This window comes from Sus scrofa, chromosome 12 (genome assembly GCF_000003025.6).
Source record: "Sus scrofa isolate TJ Tabasco breed Duroc chromosome 12, Sscrofa11.1, whole genome shotgun sequence".
Taxonomy (NCBI): domain Eukaryota; kingdom Metazoa; phylum Chordata; class Mammalia; order Artiodactyla; family Suidae; genus Sus; species Sus scrofa.
In genome coordinates, this window is record NC_010454.4 from 45082623 (window position 1) to 45102164 (window position 19542).

The 19542-nt window shown below is 51.3% G+C and overlaps 1 protein-coding gene and 2 non-coding genes across 4 annotated transcripts; 1 reads left to right on the forward strand and 2 right to left on the reverse strand.

Annotated features, from left to right (window-relative positions):
* Positions 309 to 8656, forward strand: ERAL1 (Era like 12S mitochondrial rRNA chaperone 1). 2 transcript variants are annotated; one of them, XM_003131792.5, is made up of 10 exons: positions 309 to 682; positions 3015 to 3142; positions 3257 to 3334; positions 3743 to 3789; positions 4217 to 4278; positions 4441 to 4553; positions 4638 to 4886; positions 5023 to 5172; positions 5293 to 5373; positions 5459 to 6052. In XM_003131792.5, exons 1-10 carry the CDS (start codon positions 400 to 402, stop codon positions 5579 to 5581), a joined length of 1314 nt encoding a protein of 437 aa, XP_003131840.3. In that variant the 5' UTR covers positions 309 to 399; the 3' UTR covers positions 5582 to 6052. The 2 variants fall into 2 exon arrangements, with proteins under 2 accessions (XP_003131840.3, XP_020923149.1); XM_021067490.1 differs by lacking the exon at positions 5459 to 6052 and adding an exon at positions 8388 to 8656 and having other exon boundaries at positions 364 to 682.
* On the reverse strand, positions 6186 to 6250 carry MIR451 (microRNA 451). The gene has a single exon (NR_038598.1). It is a non-coding gene; the product is annotated as a microRNA 451 (primary transcript).
* Positions 6336 to 6411, reverse strand: MIR144 (microRNA 144). Its single transcript, NR_128419.1, has one exon. It is a non-coding gene; the product is annotated as a microRNA 144 (primary transcript).

Sequence of the window (19542 nt, forward strand, 5' to 3'; positions counted from 1 at the left end):
CGGATCATCCCTCCTTCGACTTGCGAGTTTCTCCTGCTGAGTGAAGTCTGGCGCTAAGAAAGAACGATTTCGCCGCGTGGCCTCATGGGAGATGTAGGCTTTCACGAGTTAGGGTAAGAAGGACCTTTTACAAAACTTTGGCAGGAGGAGCAAAAAATACGATGTGCACTGGAATCCAAAACGATCGTCACGCTCACACAAACCCTAAATACACATTTTCCCCTTTCCTTAGCCTGGGAGAGGCTCCAGAGGGGCCCCTCCTCCAGCTCAGCCCCAACGTCCCATGTGCCTCCGCTCTGTTTGGGCCGGTCTAGCTCTCTCCTGCTCGCTCGCTTCTCCATCTCTCTGTCCAATCGGAAGTGCGTTCCCGGCCAGTTCCCGCAGTGCCTTGCGGCTGCCATGGCTGCCCCCGGCTGGCAAGGGATTGCGCTCCTTCGGACCGTCTTAGGGGTCTGGACGCGGGGCCCAGAGGCTGCGAGAGAGTGCGCGGCCCGGCTCCCCTCGCTCTTGGGCAGTCAGCGGAGGTGCATTTCCTGTGTCGCGAGCCAGGCTTTCTCTGGTCCCCGCCTAGCCTCGGCTTCTCGCCCTAATGGCCACAGCTCAGCCTTGGACTGCTTCCTCGGACTCTCTCAGCCCGATAGTTCGTTGACTTTTCACGTCCCCGCCGTGTCCATGCACAGAGGTAAAGGGCTCAGACAGATTTGTACGCGTCCGTGACGGTTTTAGCACCGAAAGTCCCACGTCCTGGCAACCCTTCAGCTCTGGGCATAGCATCTTTGGCCCTGTGTTGTAGGAAACGATCTTGGGAGTTCACTGGTGGTCTAGTGGTTAGGATTCGGCGCTTTCACACCGCTGCGTTCAGGTTCAGTCCCTAGTTTGGGAAGTGAGATCCCACATCAAGCTGCACGCCAAAACCAAAAAAAAAAAGGAAGGAAGAGAAAATGATTTTGAGGGCGAAAGGTGAGAAGTGGAAGGTCTCACAGGAGAGAGGTACTAGGTTCTAGGAGTTTTCAAGCCAGAGGGAACTGATGTGGTCACAACCACAGAGGCTCACAAGAGCAGCAGATTAAAGAGCCACAGTGGAGCAGACGCGACCCAATAAGTGCTCTCATCTACTTGTCAAGACCCTGAACAACAGGGAGTAGGGGGTATTAGGGGTGCTGAACGTGCGCTACGGAAGATCCTCCTATAACTTATAGTTGGCTTTCTATATATGTAGTTCCTCTGTTTCTAGGATTCCCAAGGATTCAACCAACCGTAGATCGTGTAGTACACATTTAGTCAAAAAAAAAAAAAAAAAGAAAAAAAAAAGCATATAAACGGACCAGCGCAGTTCAAATCCATATTGTTCAAGGGTCAACTGTGTACCTGGAAATTGCATCCTCTATTCAGGGTAGCATAGGCTAGCGTCTGGTAGGGAGGCTGGGCACCAAAACTGGTAATTGCATTGCGATGTCATAAGGAGTAAATACATGCAGTTTCCACTGTGGCACAACGGAAATGAATGTGTCTAGTATCCATGAGGATGTGGGTTTCATCCCTGGCCTCACTCAGTGGGTTAAGGAACCAGCATTGCCGTGAGCTGTGGTGTAGGTGGCAGATGTGGCTTGGATCCCTTGTTGCTGTGGCTGTGGTGTAGGCTGGCAGCTGTAGCTGTGATTTGTGATCCCTAGCCTGGGAACTTCCATATGCCTGAAGTTTGACTCTAAAAAGCAAAAATGGGGAGTTCCCGTCGTGGCGCAGTGGTTAACGAATCCGACTAGGAACCATGAGGTTGCGGGTTCGGTCCCTGCCCTTGCTCAGTGGGTTGACGATCCGGCGTTGCCGTGAGCTGTGGTGTAGGTTGCAGACGCAGCTTGGATCCCTCGTTGCTGTGGCTCTGGCGTAGGCCAGTGGCTACAGCTCCGATTCAACCCCTAGCCTGGGAACCTCCATATGCTGTGGGAGCGGCCCAAGAAATAGCAACAACAACAAAAGACAAAAAGACAAAAAAAAAAAAAAAAAAAGCAAAAATGGCACAGCAGAAATGAATCTGACTAGGAACCATGAGGTGGCAGGTTCCGATCCCTGGCCTCGCTAAGTGGGTTAAGGATCTGGTGTTGCTTTGAGCTGTGGTATAGGTCACAGACACAGCTCGGATCCCATGTTGCTGTGATTGTGGCATAGGTTGGCAGCTACAGCTCCGATTCGACCCCTAGTATGGAAACTTCCATATGCCGTGGGTGAGGCCCTAAAAAGCGAAAAAAGAAAAAAAAGAAAATGAATGAGTACAGAAAGAGTGAGAAAGCTTGCAGAGCCTTCATAGCATCCTTAGTAGGTTGAGATAGAGCTGGAGGGATTTCTGGCTTCATCTGGTATAGCTGTACTGTCACACGTGCGTACATTTACTGGGCATAGCTACACAATACAATTCCAAAAGGTTATTGAATATTAAGTGCCAGGCATTGTTTTGTGTAGTTTTACACAATTACCAGTTGTCAAAAAAAAGGTTGTACAGTAAGTGGGTACTGTTAATGTCATTTCTGTTTCACATATGAGAAGATTAAGGGGCTTAGAGAGGGTAGATAACTTTTTTTTTTTTTTTTTTTTTTTTTTTTTAGGACCGCACCTGCAGCATATGAAAGTTTCCAGGCCAGGGGTCAAATTGTAGCTACAGCTGCCAGCCTAAGCCACAGCCACAGCAGCTCAGGATCCGAACTGCATCTTCGACCTAAACCACAGCTCACAGCAATACCAGATTCCCCAATCCACTGAGCAAGGCGGGGGATCAAACCCACATCCTCATGGATGCTAGTCGGATTCGTTACCACAGAGCCACGACAGGACCTCCGAAGGCAGATAACTTCATAAAGGCAATAAACTAATGGACAATCTGAATCTCAAAGCCAGATCTTGGCTTCAACCTGGTTCACTAATCTTGTACCCATACTCTCTTTGTGGATAAGTAGGACTGGGTACCTGACAGGGGATCCAGATTGCACTACCTCTCACTCCCCTCCCATCCCCACCTACAGATGAGCAGGATCTCCTCTTGGTCCACCGCCCTGACATGCCTGAGAACCCCCGGGTCCTACGAGTAGTCATCCTGGGTGCCCCAAATGCAGGGAAGTCAACACTCTCCAACAAGCTGCTGGGCCGAAAAGTATGTTACGTCCTTGGCCCCCTTCCTTTTTTGTTTCTCACTTCTTACTGTGCCTTCGTGGATTGTTCTAGAGGGATCTGGGAACCTCACTTGGGACTTCTTTGTTCCTGGCAGGTGTTCCCTGTCTCCAAGAAGGTGCACACCACTCGCAGCCAAGCTCTGGGGGTCATCACAGAGAAAGAGGCCCAGGTGGTGGGTACTTGCAATGGACGTCCAGCAAACAGGACAGAGAGCCAAGCTAAAAGGGTCTCCCTTCCTGTTAGACCTGAAGAAAATTATTATCTTTAGACTCACTTCTCTGGGGGAAGAGGGGGTCTCCTCTTCCTTTAAGCCTGATGTATTTCCCTCTGCCTTCCCTCTCTGGCATCTACTCAGAAAAGTCTCATTGCCTCTTTACCACTTCCTAATCTTCCAAGTATTCACAGTCATCCTCTTCCTCCTAAATCCCGTCTAGAGTTAAAACAAGGTGGAGGGTAAAAATCCAAAGTTAGCTTGGCCAAAAAGTGGGGGCAGGCTCCTGACATCAAAGGTGGGTGGCCTTTTGCTTCTCAGTCATAATCTTTCCTCTGGGGTGGGGGAATCTCTCTTTCCTGATTTTAGATTCTACTTGATACTCCTGGTCTCATCAGCCCTGATAAACAGAAAAGGTAAATAGCTGTGGAAACGGGGTGGTAGGGGGAAGGTGTTGAGGAGGGGGTGGGGAAGAGTCCCTTCTAGAGGCTGGAAACCCCTCTTTTCACACCCCATCCATCCTTTGGAGAGCATCAGTCATAAGACCCTTGCTTGGGGTGGGGGGAAAGGAGTAAAATAGGAATTTGGGATTATACCGCTACTGCTGCATATAAAACGCACTACTATCTATGAAATAGATGAACAACGAGGACCTATTCTTTAGCATAAGAAACTATATTCAATATCTTTTAATAACCTATAATTGGAAAAGAATCTGAAGAAACATATATATGTATAACTTAATCACTTTGTTGTACACCTGGTGCATTGTAAATCAACTGTACTTCAATAAAAAGAGAGAAGGAAAAAGACCCTCCTGACCGACACGCATCTGTCCCTTAGGCATCATTTGGAGCCCTCTTTGTTGGAAGATCCGTGGAAGAGCATGGAATCTGCTGATCTGGGTTAGGCTCGGGATGGGCATCTGAAGCCCAGTTTACATGGTCATGGTCTCTCATTCCTGGTAGTTTTGGGGGTGGGGTTGGCCAGAGCCCATACCCTGGAAATTTGGGGGAATGGGGAAAGAGTGGGCATCTCTTTGCCTCCCCCTGCCACCCATCTTCCAGTTGTGGTTCTTGTGGATGTCTCGGACCAGTGGACTCGGAACCAGCTCAGCCCGCAGGTGCTCCAGTGCTTGACCCAGTTCTCCCAAGTGCCCAGCATCCTTGTCATGAACAAGGTGAGCACCACCTACCTGAGGAAGGGGTCTCCTTCAAGGCCCCCATCTTGCTGACCACAGTCCCCGGCCCACCCCCACCCCCAGGTGGATCGCCTGAAGCAGAAGTCAGTTCTCCTGGAGCTCACGGCAGCCCTCACCGAAGGCGTGGTCAACGGCAAGAAGCTCACGGTGAGGAAGGCCTTGCGCTCACAGCGGGATGCTCGTCGCCCCGGCCCAGCTGCTAAGGGCCCAGACACAGAGTCTGTGGGAGACCCTCAGAGGACTGGCTGGCCCCACTTCCAGGAGATCTTCATGTTGTCCGCTCTAAGCCAGGAGGATGTGAAAATACTAAAGGTCAGTTAGCCTTGACCGTAGCCTGGCCCTTGGTCTCCACCATGTAAAGACAAGCCTCAGTGTTCCTCCTGGAAGTGAGGGACTGGGGAGTCCTGCTTGGGACTGAGATGCCCACCTACTCCCTCTGTGCCCTTAGCAATACCTCCTGGCACAGGCCCGGCCCGGGCCCTGGGAGTTCCACAGTGGAGTTCTCACCAGCCAGACGCCTCAGGAGATCTGCGCCAACATTGTCCGAGAGAAGCTGCTAGAGTACCTGCCCCAGGAGGTGCCCTATGGAGTGCAGCAGGTGCAGGCCCAGTGAGGGGGCTGTGGGCTCGCCACCAGGCACACACCTAGAGCGGGACAGTGGGTCCCAAAGAGGTGCGATAGTGGCCTGCCTGACCAGTCCCACTGTCTCCCTGTGCAGAAGACGATGATGTGGGAGGAAGGGCCAAGCGGGCAGCTGGTGATTGAACAAAAGCTTCTGGTGCCCAAGGAATCTCATATGGTAAGCAGGGCCAAGCTAGGAGGAGGGGCCAAGCCTTCCTGCGAGCCCTGGGAGCAGGCTCACGTCCCTCTTTATCCATCCCCAGAGGCTCCTGATCGGTCCAAAGGGGCACTTGATCTCCCAGATTGCACAGGAGGTGGGCCAAGACCTCATGGACATCTTCCTCTGTGAGGTTCAGCTCCGCCTGTCTGTGAAACTCCTCAAGTGACCACCGTCTGCTGTCTTTCCTGAAGTGTCCCTGCCCAAGATGCTGGCGGGAGCCGCGGACCAGACCAGAACTGCCCCCGACCCGGGCCCACAGGGTCTGGGGAGGGTCTTGGTCGCTGGCTGACTGGCTAACTGCTGGCCTGGCCTGGCCGAGTCCACACAGCACCTGCCCAGCTGTGCTGCCTGTTGGGGGAAGGAACCCACCTTAGCTCGGTTGCCAGGTGGTTCCACTCCCTGGGGCTAGAGCTGCTAAGGTCTTAGAAGCTGGCCCTTTGGTGTGGGGGCAGGAGCGCTGTGGCACCGCTCCTGCCTGGCACTGGGCTGGTTTCTCCCAGGGTGCCGGTTGTTAGCTGAGGAGATCCTTCCCCTCTCCCCTTAGTTCCTGCACCTCGCAGCTGTGTGAGGACCCATGTGTCCCAAGTGAGATCGTGCCGCCCACCCAGCCCTCTCTAATAAAGTTAAAAGACAAGCATCCTAGCCTTTATCTTTATTTCTTTAGAACAGGACAGAGAAACCCCCCGCCCCCCGCCAGTTGTCTGAGCTGGAGTCTCCCCCTTCAGCAGTCCGCTCTGGGGTCTCGAGCAGTCTTCTTGGCACGTTTTCTGGGTGCAGCAAGAGAACCGTTACCATTACTAAACTCAGTAATGGTAACGGTTTGCTCGCCACCCCCAAGTGCCCTGGCGGTCGGCAGGCGGGGATAGGGCTGTGTGGGCTCGCGGCGTCCCCTACTCTCGTCAGGCTCCAGAGCTGGGAGCACCCGGACTAGTACATCATCTATACTGTAGTGTCTCATCGCAAACTTACAGTATATGATGATATCCCAGCCAGGGCCCTGCAGGAGGTGCAGGGAGCATGGCTTGGCAAGCACTGTGGCAGAGAGCCAGGCACTGGGGGCAGGTCAGGGCTGGGCACACAGGGCTCCCCACTCCACAATTCCCAGGCCAGGCCCTCCTGGGTTCCATGGTCAAGGGCAGCCTGAAGGGGCCTGACCCGAAGAGCCCTTCAGAGCCAAAGTCTGTTGATCTTAGGGACTCAGTGCCAGGAAGCAAAAGGCAAAATGAAGCAAAAGCTTCCCTCTGATCAGACCAACAAGCAGACAGACCCAGAAGGGGACACTTACCTGCAGCTGGAACTGCAGACCTGCAGACCGAGGAGGCCTCTGGATGCAGGGAGGCCCTGTCCCTGCCTCTCCACTCAACCAGCTCCCTTTTTAATCCACCAGCTGGCCAGCCCCTCCCCTTGGGTGGGGCACTTTCCCGGGTTCTGGAAGGTGCTGCCTATTAACCCTTTCCCTGCTAGACTCCTTGGACTGAAGATCTCTGGCCTTTCTCTCTCTTAGGCCCTTTGTCACAAACTCTTTTATGGACCTTGCTATGCCTTCCCTCCCATCCCCTTGAAGCTGGTCACCTAACCAACTGCTGGGCCCGGGTCTGGGAGGAGGGAAAACACCCTCCCCCCGTGCCTCCTTCAGGGCCTAATTGCTAGTCCCAGCCTTGGTGGAGGAGGTGGTGGCAGGAATGTCAGTTCCAATCTCCGTTAGGCAGGGAGGACAGCTGGATCTCGGGGCAAACTCTGACCTAAATGTCCGGCCCCAGGCCCCTGCCTGTGTTTAGGCTGAACCGAAGGGGGCCAGGTCCCGTGGCCACGTCTGCCATGGTGAGGTCTTCTAGGTGGCGTCAACTGCCAGAAGATTTGCAGGCAGCTGAATCGCAAGCTGCCATGGGAGCCAGCGTCAGAATGGGTAGGGCCAGCCCTTCAGAGCTGAAGGCACCTAGAGGGAGAGCCTAGCATACCGGGTCCTCTGCCTCCCGGGAAGGTGACACTCTTGGGGTAGAGACTCCTCAAGGCAGGGCCTCTGTTATGTGGACCCCATCCTGCAGGACGCATCTGCTTTTCTGCCTCTTCGCTCCTCCCTCCTTGACCATCTGGTCTGTGTGCTGGGAGGCAGCTGCCCGCTTCCTCCAAGGGGCAGATGAGGCCAGGATGGGGAGAGGAGAGATCCAACCTTCTTTTGGGTCCTTGGAAGTGTTTTGCCTCCTGCCCTCACAGAACCTTGGCACATGTTCTGCCCTCTGTTTGACATCATCTTCCCTCCTTTCTTGCCTCGTTAACTCCTTTTTTTTTTTTTTTTTTTGCTTTTTAGGGCCACACCTGCAGCATATGGAGATTCCCAGGCTAGGGGTCAAATTGGAGCTACAGCTGCCGGCCTACACCACAGCCACAGCAATGCAGGATCCAAGCTGAGTCAGCGACCTACACCACAGGTCACGGCAACACCGGATCCCCAACCCACTGGGCAAGGCTAGGGATCAAACCTGCAACCTCATGGTTCCTAGTCCGATTTGTTTCCGCTGCTCCATGATGGGAACTCCCTCGTTAACTCATTCCCTCTTCAGATCTCTGAGCGACACCTCTGCAGGGAAGTCTTCCCTGGCTGGTCAACCGCCCCCTGTTAAGGGCTCACTTATTTGTTTGGTTATTCACATTTAGAGGGCCTGGTTTATTCACCGATGTAGCTTTGCCACAGAGAAATGACTAAAGAAACGACTGTGTAGGATTACAGACCACGTGGAGCCGAACTGGGTGTGATGGGGGGGGCGAGGCTTTGCCCTGGGGAGGCAGACAAAGCTGCAGCCCTTTCAGGCCAGTCCTGCTCGCGCCCCCTTGTCAACAAGAATCCTAACAGTCGGTTGGTAAAGCTGTGAGGCAGAGGTAATTAACTGCAGGGAAGCACTCAGGGCAGGGCTGGCGCTGGCCCACAGAAGGGGTTCAAGTAGCTCCATTCCTACCTCCCCTCCTCCCCACAGGCCCTTACTCAAGGCCACAGATGAGGCCTGTTGACCATCTGAAAACTCATCAAAGACTCTTGAAAGCAGCTGGAGGCCATTGAGAGCACCCAGTTTCAGAGGTAACAGACCTTGAGTGACAGTCCCAACTCCACTGCATCCAGCTCTGACCCCAGACAAACTGCTTCCTTGGAGGTCAAATGGGCACCACGCACACCTACCTCACAAGGTGCTTCCAAGTGTTAACTCAGGTCAAAGGCCCCGATCGGAGGCCAGCACATATGGAACCAGTTGTGTGACTGGGGGTGGGGGGGCAAAGTACCACTTTTCTGAGCTTTGGTGGTACTATGTATCTTGCCAAGTTTTAAGAATTAAGTGAGAAACGGGTGAGAAGCCTTTAGAGACCCAAGTGCTCTAACCCAGTAAGGAATTATCCCTGTCTATTCCTGCCTGCCTGGCACCCCCCTTTCCCGTCCTGCGACCTCAACCTGCAAGGCCCCTTCTACTCAGAGATCCCCCAGATAGTTCAGGCTCCTTGACCAGAATAAAGGCTTCAAATTTGTGCCATTCACTGGCTAGGTTTTTGCTTAGTCCCTGGGGGCCAAGTTCAAAGGTGAGCCTGGAAAGAACCCAGGGGTCCTGGAGCTGGAGAGAGATATCTCCACCAGCCAGAGATCTTGGGACCATGGCCCTGGCCTAGGGTGGAGGGAGCTATGATCAGGGTGTGGCTGGAGGAGAGTCTGAGCCTGGGTGTGGTGGTCTGGGGACCCTGATTAGCAGACTTGGGGCTATCAGGGTGGGGGCCCTCCTGTTTATCAGGAGCGTGCAGGGGCCACTGAGGACACTTTGTGCTGAGGGCTATCTCCTGGATGGCTGCTTTGCCATCCTTCCACCTCCTTAGAGCCCTGAGGGGAGCTAGGATTGGAGGCCTTCTCCCTTTCTGCACGTCACAGGGAGACTCTGCCCCTTGCCCGGCCAGCATGGGGCTGGAGGACACATCCTGGTCCTTGGGCCAAGCCTTGTATGCTAACAGTTTTTGCTGCAGACTAGGAGTTTCTCAGCTCTCCTGAGACCAAGGTGGGCTGGTCTGGGACCTTAACCTTCTAAAGTCTAATTCTAATCCCTGACATGGCAACTTTATTTTTATTTATTTATTTATTTTGTCTTTTTGCCATTTTCTTGGGCTGCTCCCATGGCATACGGAGGTTCCCAGGCTAGGGGTCGAATCGGAGCTATAGCTGCTGGCCTATTCCAGGGCCACAGCAACGCAGGATCCAAGCTATGTCTGCAACCTACACCATGGCTCACGGCAACGCCGGATCCTTAACCCACTGAGCAAGGGCAGGAACCGAACCCGCAACCTCATGGTTCCTAGTCGGATTCGTTAGCCACTGAGCCGTGACGGGAACTCTGACGGCAACTTTAAACTTAGACTCTTATTTAGGCCTTCTTTGGATGAAATCCTTAAATCACACGGCAAGTGATGAAATTAAGGATGGTCAGATCTGCCAAGAGTCCTTAAAAATTGTGGGATTCAAGGAGTTCCCTGGTGGCACAGAGGGTTAAGGATCTGGTATTGTCACTGCAGTGGCTCGGGTTCCATCCCGGGCCCAGGAACTTCCACATGGCACAGGTGTTGCCAAAAAAAAAAGTCATGGAATACAACTCCCTCCTTTTATAGGAAACTGAGGCCCAGCGAAGGGGAGGGTATCGTGCAAAGCTTCAGGCTTCCCTCCATCTTTCAGCACCTGGGAACCCATGACCCTGTGAGGAATAGTAAGGCAGCAGCTGATACCCACAGGTACAGAGGCACATACACAGCACACACGTATGATGCCCACATAGACACAATACCCAAAAAACTGGACTCAGCTGGTAAAATTACTCTTAATTTCCTCATGGTTGTTTTACTAAGTTTCATAAAGTGGGCAGTTTTGTGTCTTTTTTTGTTTTGTTTTTTCTTTCAGGGCCGCACCCACAGCATATGAAGGTTCCCAGGCTAGAGTTCAAATCGGAGCTGTAGCTGCTGGCCTACACCACAGCCACAGCAACGCCAGATTTGAGCCTCGTCTGTGACCTACACCGCAGCTCATGGCAGCACCAGATCCTTAACCCACCAAGCGACTCCAGGGAATGAACCTATGTCTTCATGGATACTAGTTGGGTTTGTTACCGATGAGCCATAACGGGAACTCCAAGCTGGCAATTTTGCATGAAGATAAAAGAAAGCCCCAGAGTTCTCATTGTGGCGCAGCGGAAACAAATCTGACTAGGAGCCACGAGGTTGTGGGTTCAATCCCTGGCCTCATTCAGTGGGTTAAGGATCCGGTGTTGCTGTGAGCTGTGGTGTAGGTTGCAGACGTGGCTCGGATCTTGTGTTGCCAGCAGCTACAGCTCCGATTAGACCCCTAGCCTGGGAACCTCCATATGCCACGGGAGCGGCCCTAAAAAGACAAAAGACAAAAAAGACAAAAAAAAAAAAAAGTCCCCAAAATTCAATGTCTCACTCATAGCACAGTCAGCAGCAAAACTCATCTTGTTTTTTATTTTATTTTAGTCTTTTGTCTTTTTAGGGCCGAACCCCTGTGGCACATGGAGGTTCCCAGGCTAGGGATCGAATCGGAGCTACAGCCGCCAGCTTACACCACAGCCACAGCAACACAAGATCCGAGCTGCTTCTGCGACCTACACCACAGCTCACAGCAACGCCAGATCCTTAACCCACTGAGCGAGGCCAGGGATCCAACGTACAACCTCATGGTTCCTAGGCGGTTTCATTTCTGCTGTGCCACTATGGAAACTTAAAAAAAAAAAAAAAAAACTCATCTTTGAACCAACTACTTAAAAAAGTTCAGGGGGGTGGGGTTCCTGTTATGGCTTGGTGGGTTAGGAACCTGACATAGTGTCCCTGAGGATGCAGTTTTGAGCCCTGGACTCATTCTATGGGTTAAGGATCCAGCGTTGTTGTGGCTGTGGACACAGGAACTTCCATAAGCCTCAGGTGCGTAAAAAAGGAAAAAAAAAAACAGAAGTAGTAGTTCTGGGGGAGTTCCCTGGTGGCTCAGGGAGTTAAAGGACCTGGTGTTGTCACTGCTGTGGCTCGGGTTCAATCCGTCGCCTGGGAATTTCTGCATGCTGCTGGCAAGGCCAAAAATAATAAAAAAGGAAAAAGAAGTTCTGGGAATTCTCACCTGTTTTTCTTTAGATACAGGGGACCCAAAGCAAGAGCCTAGCGTGGTTCTAGGAGCTTAACAGGTGTGAAAAAGAGAAGCTGGCAGACTGAGCTTGTCCTGACTCTCCATGTGATAGCGAGGGCTTTGTGAGAGGTGACTGCCTTCTCTCCTGACTTGGTTTCCTCTCGCCTGGCCTGTGAAGCTTCTCCAACCCTCCCTGGCACTTGCTCCCTGCATCCAGGCTTGGACCTGCTCTGTTCCTCAGCTCGTTGTGAGAAGTCATCTGATCCTTTATTTGTCCTCGACGACTCCACAAGCAGCGTCTTGTCTGATTCTTCTCTGTGGCCCCAACGCCCTTCATGAGCCTCATCATAGGAGGTGCTCAGAGAAAGCTTTACGCTGAACAGAGGCCCCACAGACAGAGCCCAGCATGTGCCCAAGTTCTCGACACGCTCCCAAGTTCTCTCCCTTACGCTCTCCATGACTTTCCACCAAACGAGCAACTCGGACGCAGTAGGGGCCTAGCAGTGGATTTCCTGGGGACTTTGCCAATGTCCATCAGTCTCCAAAAGATGCCTGCGTGCTAATTTTATTTTATTTTTTTCATGGCTGTGCCCATGGCACATGGAAATTCCCAGGCCAGAGACTGAATCAGCAGTAGCTGCAACCTAAGCCAGATCCTTGAATCTACTGTGCCAGGCTGGGGATTGGACTCTCACCTCCAGAGACCCAAGCCTTGCAATTGGACTCTTTTTTTTTTTTTTTTTTGGTTTCTCAGGTCTGCACATGTGGCATAGGGAAGTTCCCAGGCTGGGACTCGAATTGGAGCTGCAGCTCCCGTCCTATACCACAGCCACAGCAATGTCAGATCCGAGCCTCATCTGCAATCTATACCACAGCTATCAGCAATGCCAAATCCTTAACCCACTGAGTGAGGTCAGGGATTGAACCCGCATCCTCATGGATACCAGTCAGATTCCTTCCCACTGAGCCACAAGGGGAACTTCTGCAATCAGACTCTTAACCACTGTGCCACAGCAGGCACTCCAGCATGCCAATTTTATAGTCGAGAAACTGAGACTCCAGGAGGAAACTCCTGGCCCTGGGTCACAGAGTAATCGGGAAAAGAGGCAAAACTACAACTCTGTTCTCCAGACGCTAGGCCCCAGGCTCTGTCTGCAAAGCTGCTGTGAATGAGGTTGATTTGCCTGTCTCTGTGGGGCCTTTTAGAGTTTCAGAGGGGGTGGAATAAAACCCAAGCTTTCAGAGAGGTTGGAATCAGACCCAAGCTTTGCCACTTACCAGTGACGTGATTCGGAGCACAGTGCAAGCTTCATCTCTCTGTGCTGTGGTCTCCTCGTCTCTAAAATGGGGCTGACTTTGGGAAGACTCAGTGAAAGAGTGTGTGGGAAGCCCCTGGCCAGAGCGAGCAGGATTCCCTCTTGGCTTCCGCTTCCTCAGATCCTCCCACCCGTCCCAGCCCTTTTTAAGCCTCTTCCACACCTGCTGTGGGCCAACCCCAACCCGACTGCAATCCTCTCTCCCTCCTTTGACCTCCTTGCACGGAGCTCACATGACCTGGAATCACAGGCCATCTGCGGCTTGAACCAGAGCCTCAGCCTGCTCGGTTCGGGAGTCATACCTTAGAGTTCTTGCTTTTCTTCCAGCCCAGGCCTGACTCAGAGCCGGAAGGAAAAAGCACAGCTGTGGATCTGTCAGAGGTTGGGCTCCACCACAACCTGCCCAGTGGGCCTGGGCCCTGCCCTGCTCTTAAAGCCTTGGCTTCCTTTTCATAAAATGGACTTAAAATGCCTTCTATTTCATGATCTTTTTTGTTTGAGGGCTGCACCTGCAGCATATGGAAGTTCTCAGGCTAGGGGGTCGAATCACAGCTGCAGCTGCCAGCCTACACCACAGCCACAGCAACACGGGATCCGAGCCATGGATTGAACCTGCAACCTCATGGATACTAGTCAGGTTCTTAACCTGCTGAGCCACGATGGGAACTCCTCTATTTCATGATTGTTGAACAGATGAAGTGAGATGGAGGAGGTGAAAATTTCTAACCTGGAGCCTGGCTCATATATAACAGGAGGTCAGGAAATGGCTTTGCATCGGGCTTTGCTGCTCATCCTCCCTGGGGGAACGGCAGTGTGTGTGTGGGGCAGGTGTGCTCACTCACCTACCTGCTGCACACTGCCTAGGCTCATAGTGAGGCAGAACTAGAAACGTGGCAAACCACACCTCCCTAAGCCTGTTCATCAGCTCCTAGTCCCTGCTCTCTCCGTCAGCGGCAGCCCCCATGTCCAGACTCAGGCCATGCCCGCCCCAGCCTCCCGGCACAGTCCTGAAGGCAGCTGTGAGGTGGGAAAAGATCTCCAGGGAGCCTGGGTGTCCCTCCCTCCTCAAATCCTTCCCGCCATCAGCAAGGCCCTCACTTCTCTCCCTCCCAGCCAGGACCACCTGTGCGCTTCACAGCTGTTATGAAAGAGATAGGCAGCCGGGATTATCAGGCCAGACAAGGTTCCTGTGACAGTTCCCTGCCCCCACCCCGCCCCAGGCAAAGGTCCCAAGGCTCTTAACCCCCTCTGTGCTGGGCCCTCAGGCCCAGGGACTGGGCATAGCAGGGAATGGGAGTAAGCCCTGGGCCCCCTACCCAGTTCCCAAACTGGAGTCAGAAGCACAAGGAGCCCAGTCTGCACCTGGGCCCTCGGCTGCCACATCCTGGATCCATGGCAGACCAGGTGAGGAGGGACAGCCTGGGCAGGCCTTTACAGGCATGGACAAAGGCCCTGTCCTCTCCACTCCCCTTCCTGAGCCTGGTTCCAGGCTCTGCGGAAGAGGTCAGGTGCTCCCCGCACTCCAAGTTCATGGGCTTTAGCATAAGGGCTGATGCCCCCCTCCCCAATCATCGCCCCTTTCCTTGCTTGCTTCGGCATCCTTCACGCCGCTTTCAGTAAGCCCGCTGCCTAAGGCCCCTCTGGTCCTCTCCTCTGGCCAGTCCGCTGCCCCTGCCACTAAGGTTAACCAGGGCCATCTCAGAGTTTGGTCCCAGTGCGGCCACCAGGGCCTCCCTTTTCTGAAAGTCAACAGGAAGCAGTGACAAGAGCAGGAGCCTCAGAGTCTGGAAGTCTGGCCGCCAGTCCTGGTTCTGGCTCAGACACTGTGTGACCTTGGGCAAGTTTCTCCACCTCCGTGCTCCTCACTTATTTCATGAGAGAGAGAGGGCAGTAGCTCTTTTCACAGGGTTGGCTCAGGGATTCAAGAAGTACCACATATATATCACTTTAGTGATCCGTCGGCAAATAAAATTAAAATCTGAAAAAAAGGAAAGCCTGCACGAGGGCTTTATAAAGCCAGCTACCAAGCAAATAACACCAGCTCCTCCCACAGGCTAAGTGCTCACAGAGCGCCATGCTCGATGCTAACGTGAGCTGTGCCATCTGGTCCTTGTAACGACTCTCATTGTAGACGGCCCCAGACAGCCCGAGACTCCATCCTTGAGCTTCTTTACGCTCACACTCGTTCCTTCTTTGACCTCACTGTGTTGCATGACTTTAAATACTTCTACACAGTGATGACACACGAATCCCTGCGCCCAGGCCAAGCCTCTCCCCTAAACTAACTGGGAAATCTCCCACTTGCGAATTTCTCTAACAGGCAACTTAAACCTAACATCCATAACCGAGGTCCTGATCCCACCTCCAATCGGCTTCTCCAACTATTTTTCCCATTTCAGTAAATGGCAGCTTCATTTGTCCAGACCAACCAAAAAGACTTGGTGGCAGTTTATTCCTTTATTTTTTTCTTTTGACCACCTGGTGGCAAATGGAGTTCCATAGCCTGGGATCAGATCTGAGACATAGTGGCCACCTAAGTAAGCCACAGCTGTGGCAACGATGGATTCTTAACCCACTGCACCAGCCTGGGGATCAAACCTGCACCCCAGTGCTCCCCCCAGACATCACCAATCCCATTGCACCACAGCGGGAACTCCTATTTTTCAACTTTTAAAAACATTTTATTGAGGTGTAATTGACCATAAAATGTAAGTATTGAAAAATATATATAAAATTTGGCAAGTTTGGACATATGTATACAACCATTGAGACAATTTATTTATTTAGTTAGTTATTTTGTCTTTTGCCTTTTGAGGGCTGTACTCGCAGCATATGGAGGTTTCCAGGCTAGGGGTGACATTGGACCTGCAGGAGTTCCCGTCATGGCACAGCAGAAATGAATCCGACTAGAAACCATGAGGTTGCAGGTTGGATCCCTGGCCTCACTCAGTGGGTTAAGGATCCGGCCTTGCTGTGGCTGTGGCACAGACCGGCAGCTGTAGCTCTGATTCAACCCCTAGCCTGGGAACCTCCCTGTGCCACAGGGGTGCGGCCCTAAAAAGCACAAAAAAAAAAAAAAAAAAAAAAAAATTGAGCTGTAGCTGTTGGCCTAAACCACAGCCACAGCCACAGCCATGCAAGATCTGAACTGCGTCTGCAACCTACACCACAGCTCACAGCAATGCCAGATCCTTAACCTACTGAGCGAGGCCAGGGATTGAACCTTTGTCCTCACGGATACTAGTCGCATACATTAATCACTGAGACACAATGGGAACTTTAAGACAATTTATTCTTGAGTTAACTTTTTTTTTTGGCTGTCTTTTTAGGGCCTTGCACATAGCATATGGAGGTTCCCAGACTAGGGGTCAAATCAGAGCTACATCTGCCGGCCTACACCACAGCCACAGCAACGTAGGATCTGAGCTGAGTCTTCGACCTACACCACAGCTCATGGCAATGCTGGATCCATCCCACTGAGCAAAGCCAGGGGTCCAACGTGCAACATCATGGTTCCTAGTTGGAGTCGTTTCTGCTGTGCCACAACGGGAACTCCTGAATGTACTTATATACTTTTTTTTTTTTTTTTTTTGCCATTTCTAGGGCCACTCCTGTGGCATATGGAGGTTCCCAGGCTAGGGATCTAATTGGAGCTGTAGCTGCCAGCCTACAACAGGGCCACAACAACATGGGATCCAAGCCGAGTCTGCAACCTACACCACAGCTCACTGCAACGCCGGATCCTTAACCCACTGAGCAAGGCCAGGGATCGAACCCACAACTCCATGGTTCCTAGTCGGGTTTGTTAACCGCTGAACCACGACGGGAACTCCCCTGAATTTACTTTTTATTGACATGCAACATTTATTAAAAAAATGCACAACCCATAAATGAATTATTGAAACGTGAGCACACCCATGAAAAAACCACCCAGGTCAAGAAAGGGCACATCTCAGGAGCTTCCTACATCCTCCGTTTCTCCCTCCTTCCTCTCCTGACCTCTAATGCCATAGATTAGCTTTGCCTGCTTTTTTTCACTGTGATAAAATGGAATGATACACTATATACTACGTACTGTTTGACACCTGGCATCTTTAGCTAGATATTATGTTTGCATGACTCACTCAAGTTGTTGTATGTATCAGTAGTTGCTTTATTTTCATTCCTGCACAGTATTCAATTTCATAAAAACAGTAAGCTTTATTTAATTAGTTTATTTGGCCACACCAATGGCATGTGGCAGTTTCCAGGCCAGGGACAGAATCTATGGCACAAGCAGTGACCCAAGCCACAGCAGCGACAACACGAGATCCTTAACCCACTGAGCCACCAGGGAACCTCTATACATTCTTCTTTGTATTCTTTTCACTATGGTTTATCACAGGCTATTGAATATAGTTCCCTGTATTGTACAGTAGGACCTCGTTGTTTAGCCATTCTACATGGAATAGTTTGCCTCTGCTAATCCTAGATTCTCAGTCCTTTCTTCCCCTACTCCTGTCTTTTCCTTTTTTTTCTTTTTTGTTTTTGCTTTTTAGGGCCATACCCGTGGCATATGGAGGTCCCCAGGCTAGGGGTCGAATCGGAGCTACAGCTGCTGGTCTACGCCACAGCCACAGCAACGCCAGACCTGAGCTGCATCTGCGACCTACAGCACAGCTCACTGCAATGCCAGATCCTTAATCCACTGTGCCAGGCCAGGGATCGAACCTGCATCCCAGTGCTCCAGAGACACTGCTGATCCTGTTGCTCCACAGTAGAAACTCCTGTATTAATGGCAATTTTTTTTTTTTTTTGGTCTTTTTGTATTTTTCTAAGGCTGCTACACCACAGCTCACGGCAATGCCGGATCCTTAACCCACTGAGCAAGGCCAGGGATCAAACCCACAACCTCATGGTTCCTAGTCGGATTCGTTAACCACTGAGGCACGACAGGACCTCCTTAACTGCAATTTGTATTGAGACAATTGTAGAGTCACATGGAATTGTAAGGAATAATATGGAACGATCCTTTTCATACTTTGCCCAGTTTCTCCACTGGTAACATTTTGCAAAACTGCAGAATAATATAACCACAGCCAAATATCACAGAATGGTGACATTGATACAATTTACCAGTTTTATTCAGATTTCCTGTTTTGCTTGTGCTCATTTATGTATGTGTATTGCTCTGCACAATTTTATCACCTATGTACCTGGATGTATCCATCACCATGGTAAAGTTACCAAACAGTTCCAGTGCCAGGAACCCTAATGTTTATAACCACATCTACCCTCTTCCCAACTGCTGGCAGCCACTCATCTGTTCTCTACTTCTAAAATGTTACATACACCTCACAACCATTAGGATGGCTATTGCAAAGAAAGAGAGAGAGAAAAAAAGAAAGGGAGAGAAAAAGAGAGAGATAGAGGAAGGAAAGAAAAAAATCTTTTCAGATCCACCACCTAGAGTAATGAAAAACAAAAATAAACAAATGGGACCTAATTAGACCTAAACGTTTTTGGAGTGCCCGTAGTGGCTCAACGGTTAATGAATCCAACTAGGAACCATGACATTGCGGGTTTGATCCCTGGCCTCACTCAGTGGGTTAACAGTCCGGCATTGCGGTAAGATGTGGTTTAGGTCGCAGACTCGGCTTGGATCTGGCTTTGCTGTGGCTGTGGTGTAGGTCGGTGGCTACAGCTCCGATTTGACCCCTGGGAACCTCCATATGTCGCAGGTGCGGCCCTAGAAAAAAGACAACCCCCCAAAAAAAAAACAACTAAACGTTTTTGCACAGCAAAGGGAACCACAAACAAAACGAAAAGACAACCCAGAGAATGGGCGAAAATACTTGCACGTGAAGCAGCTGACAAGGGCTTAATCTCCAAAATATACAAACACCTCCTGCAGCTCAATATAAAAAAAACACAACCCAATAAAAAAATGGGCAGAAAATCCCAATAGACATTTCTCCAAAGAAGACATACAGCTGGCCAAAAGACACATGAAAAGATGTTCAACATAACTAATTTTTTTTTTTTTTAATCAGAGCTGCAGCTGCCAGCCTATGCCACAGCCAGAGCAATGCCAGATCCAAGCCACATCTGCAACCTACACCAAGCTCAGCAACACCAGATCCTTAACCCACTGAGCAGGGCCAGGGATCAAACCCGAGTCCTCGTGGATACTAGTTGGCTTCGTTAATGCTGAGTCACAACAGGAACTCTAGGGATTTGCTTCGTTCACTGCAATCTCCCTTGCATCTAGGACAACTCCTGGCACATAAGAAGCATTACATTTGTAAAATGAATACGAATACTGAAGCCCAGGAAGATGAAGATACTTGCCTAAGATTAGTCGGGTAATAAACAACAGACCTGAATTTAAACCCAAGCAGTCTGACTCTAGAGTTCATGCTCTTGAGAAACAGGCTCCTTTACTGACGGGGGCTCAGGATGGGCACAGAGAAGCAGTGAACCTGGCTGCCCCTCCCATCTTTTGTCTGCAGTGGAGCCAGGTCTTCCGGGGTGCTTTTCGGCTCCTGGGCCACAGCTGCCCTGCTCTATGATGCTGAGGGCAAGGCCAGTGTGCTGATGCCCCCCAGTGGCCAGGGTGGGGAAGAACAGGCAACGTGTGGCCTTCAGGCTAAATGGGTGTATGGGAGGGGGACCTGGTCAGTT

Excerpts from the sequence above, each read along its gene's own strand:
- ERAL1 (XM_003131792.5), top strand. The coding sequence starts at position 400 with ATGGCTGCCCCCGGCTGGCAAGGGATTGCGCTCCTTCGGACCGTCTTA. Across the intron at positions 4,554-4,637 it reads GCATCCTTGTCATGAACAAG|GTGGATCGCCTGAAGCAGAA; the intron begins GTGAGCACCACC and ends CCCCACCCCCAG. Across the intron at positions 5,374-5,458 it reads TGCCCAAGGAATCTCATATG|AGGCTCCTGATCGGTCCAAA; the intron begins GTAAGCAGGGCC and ends ATCCATCCCCAG.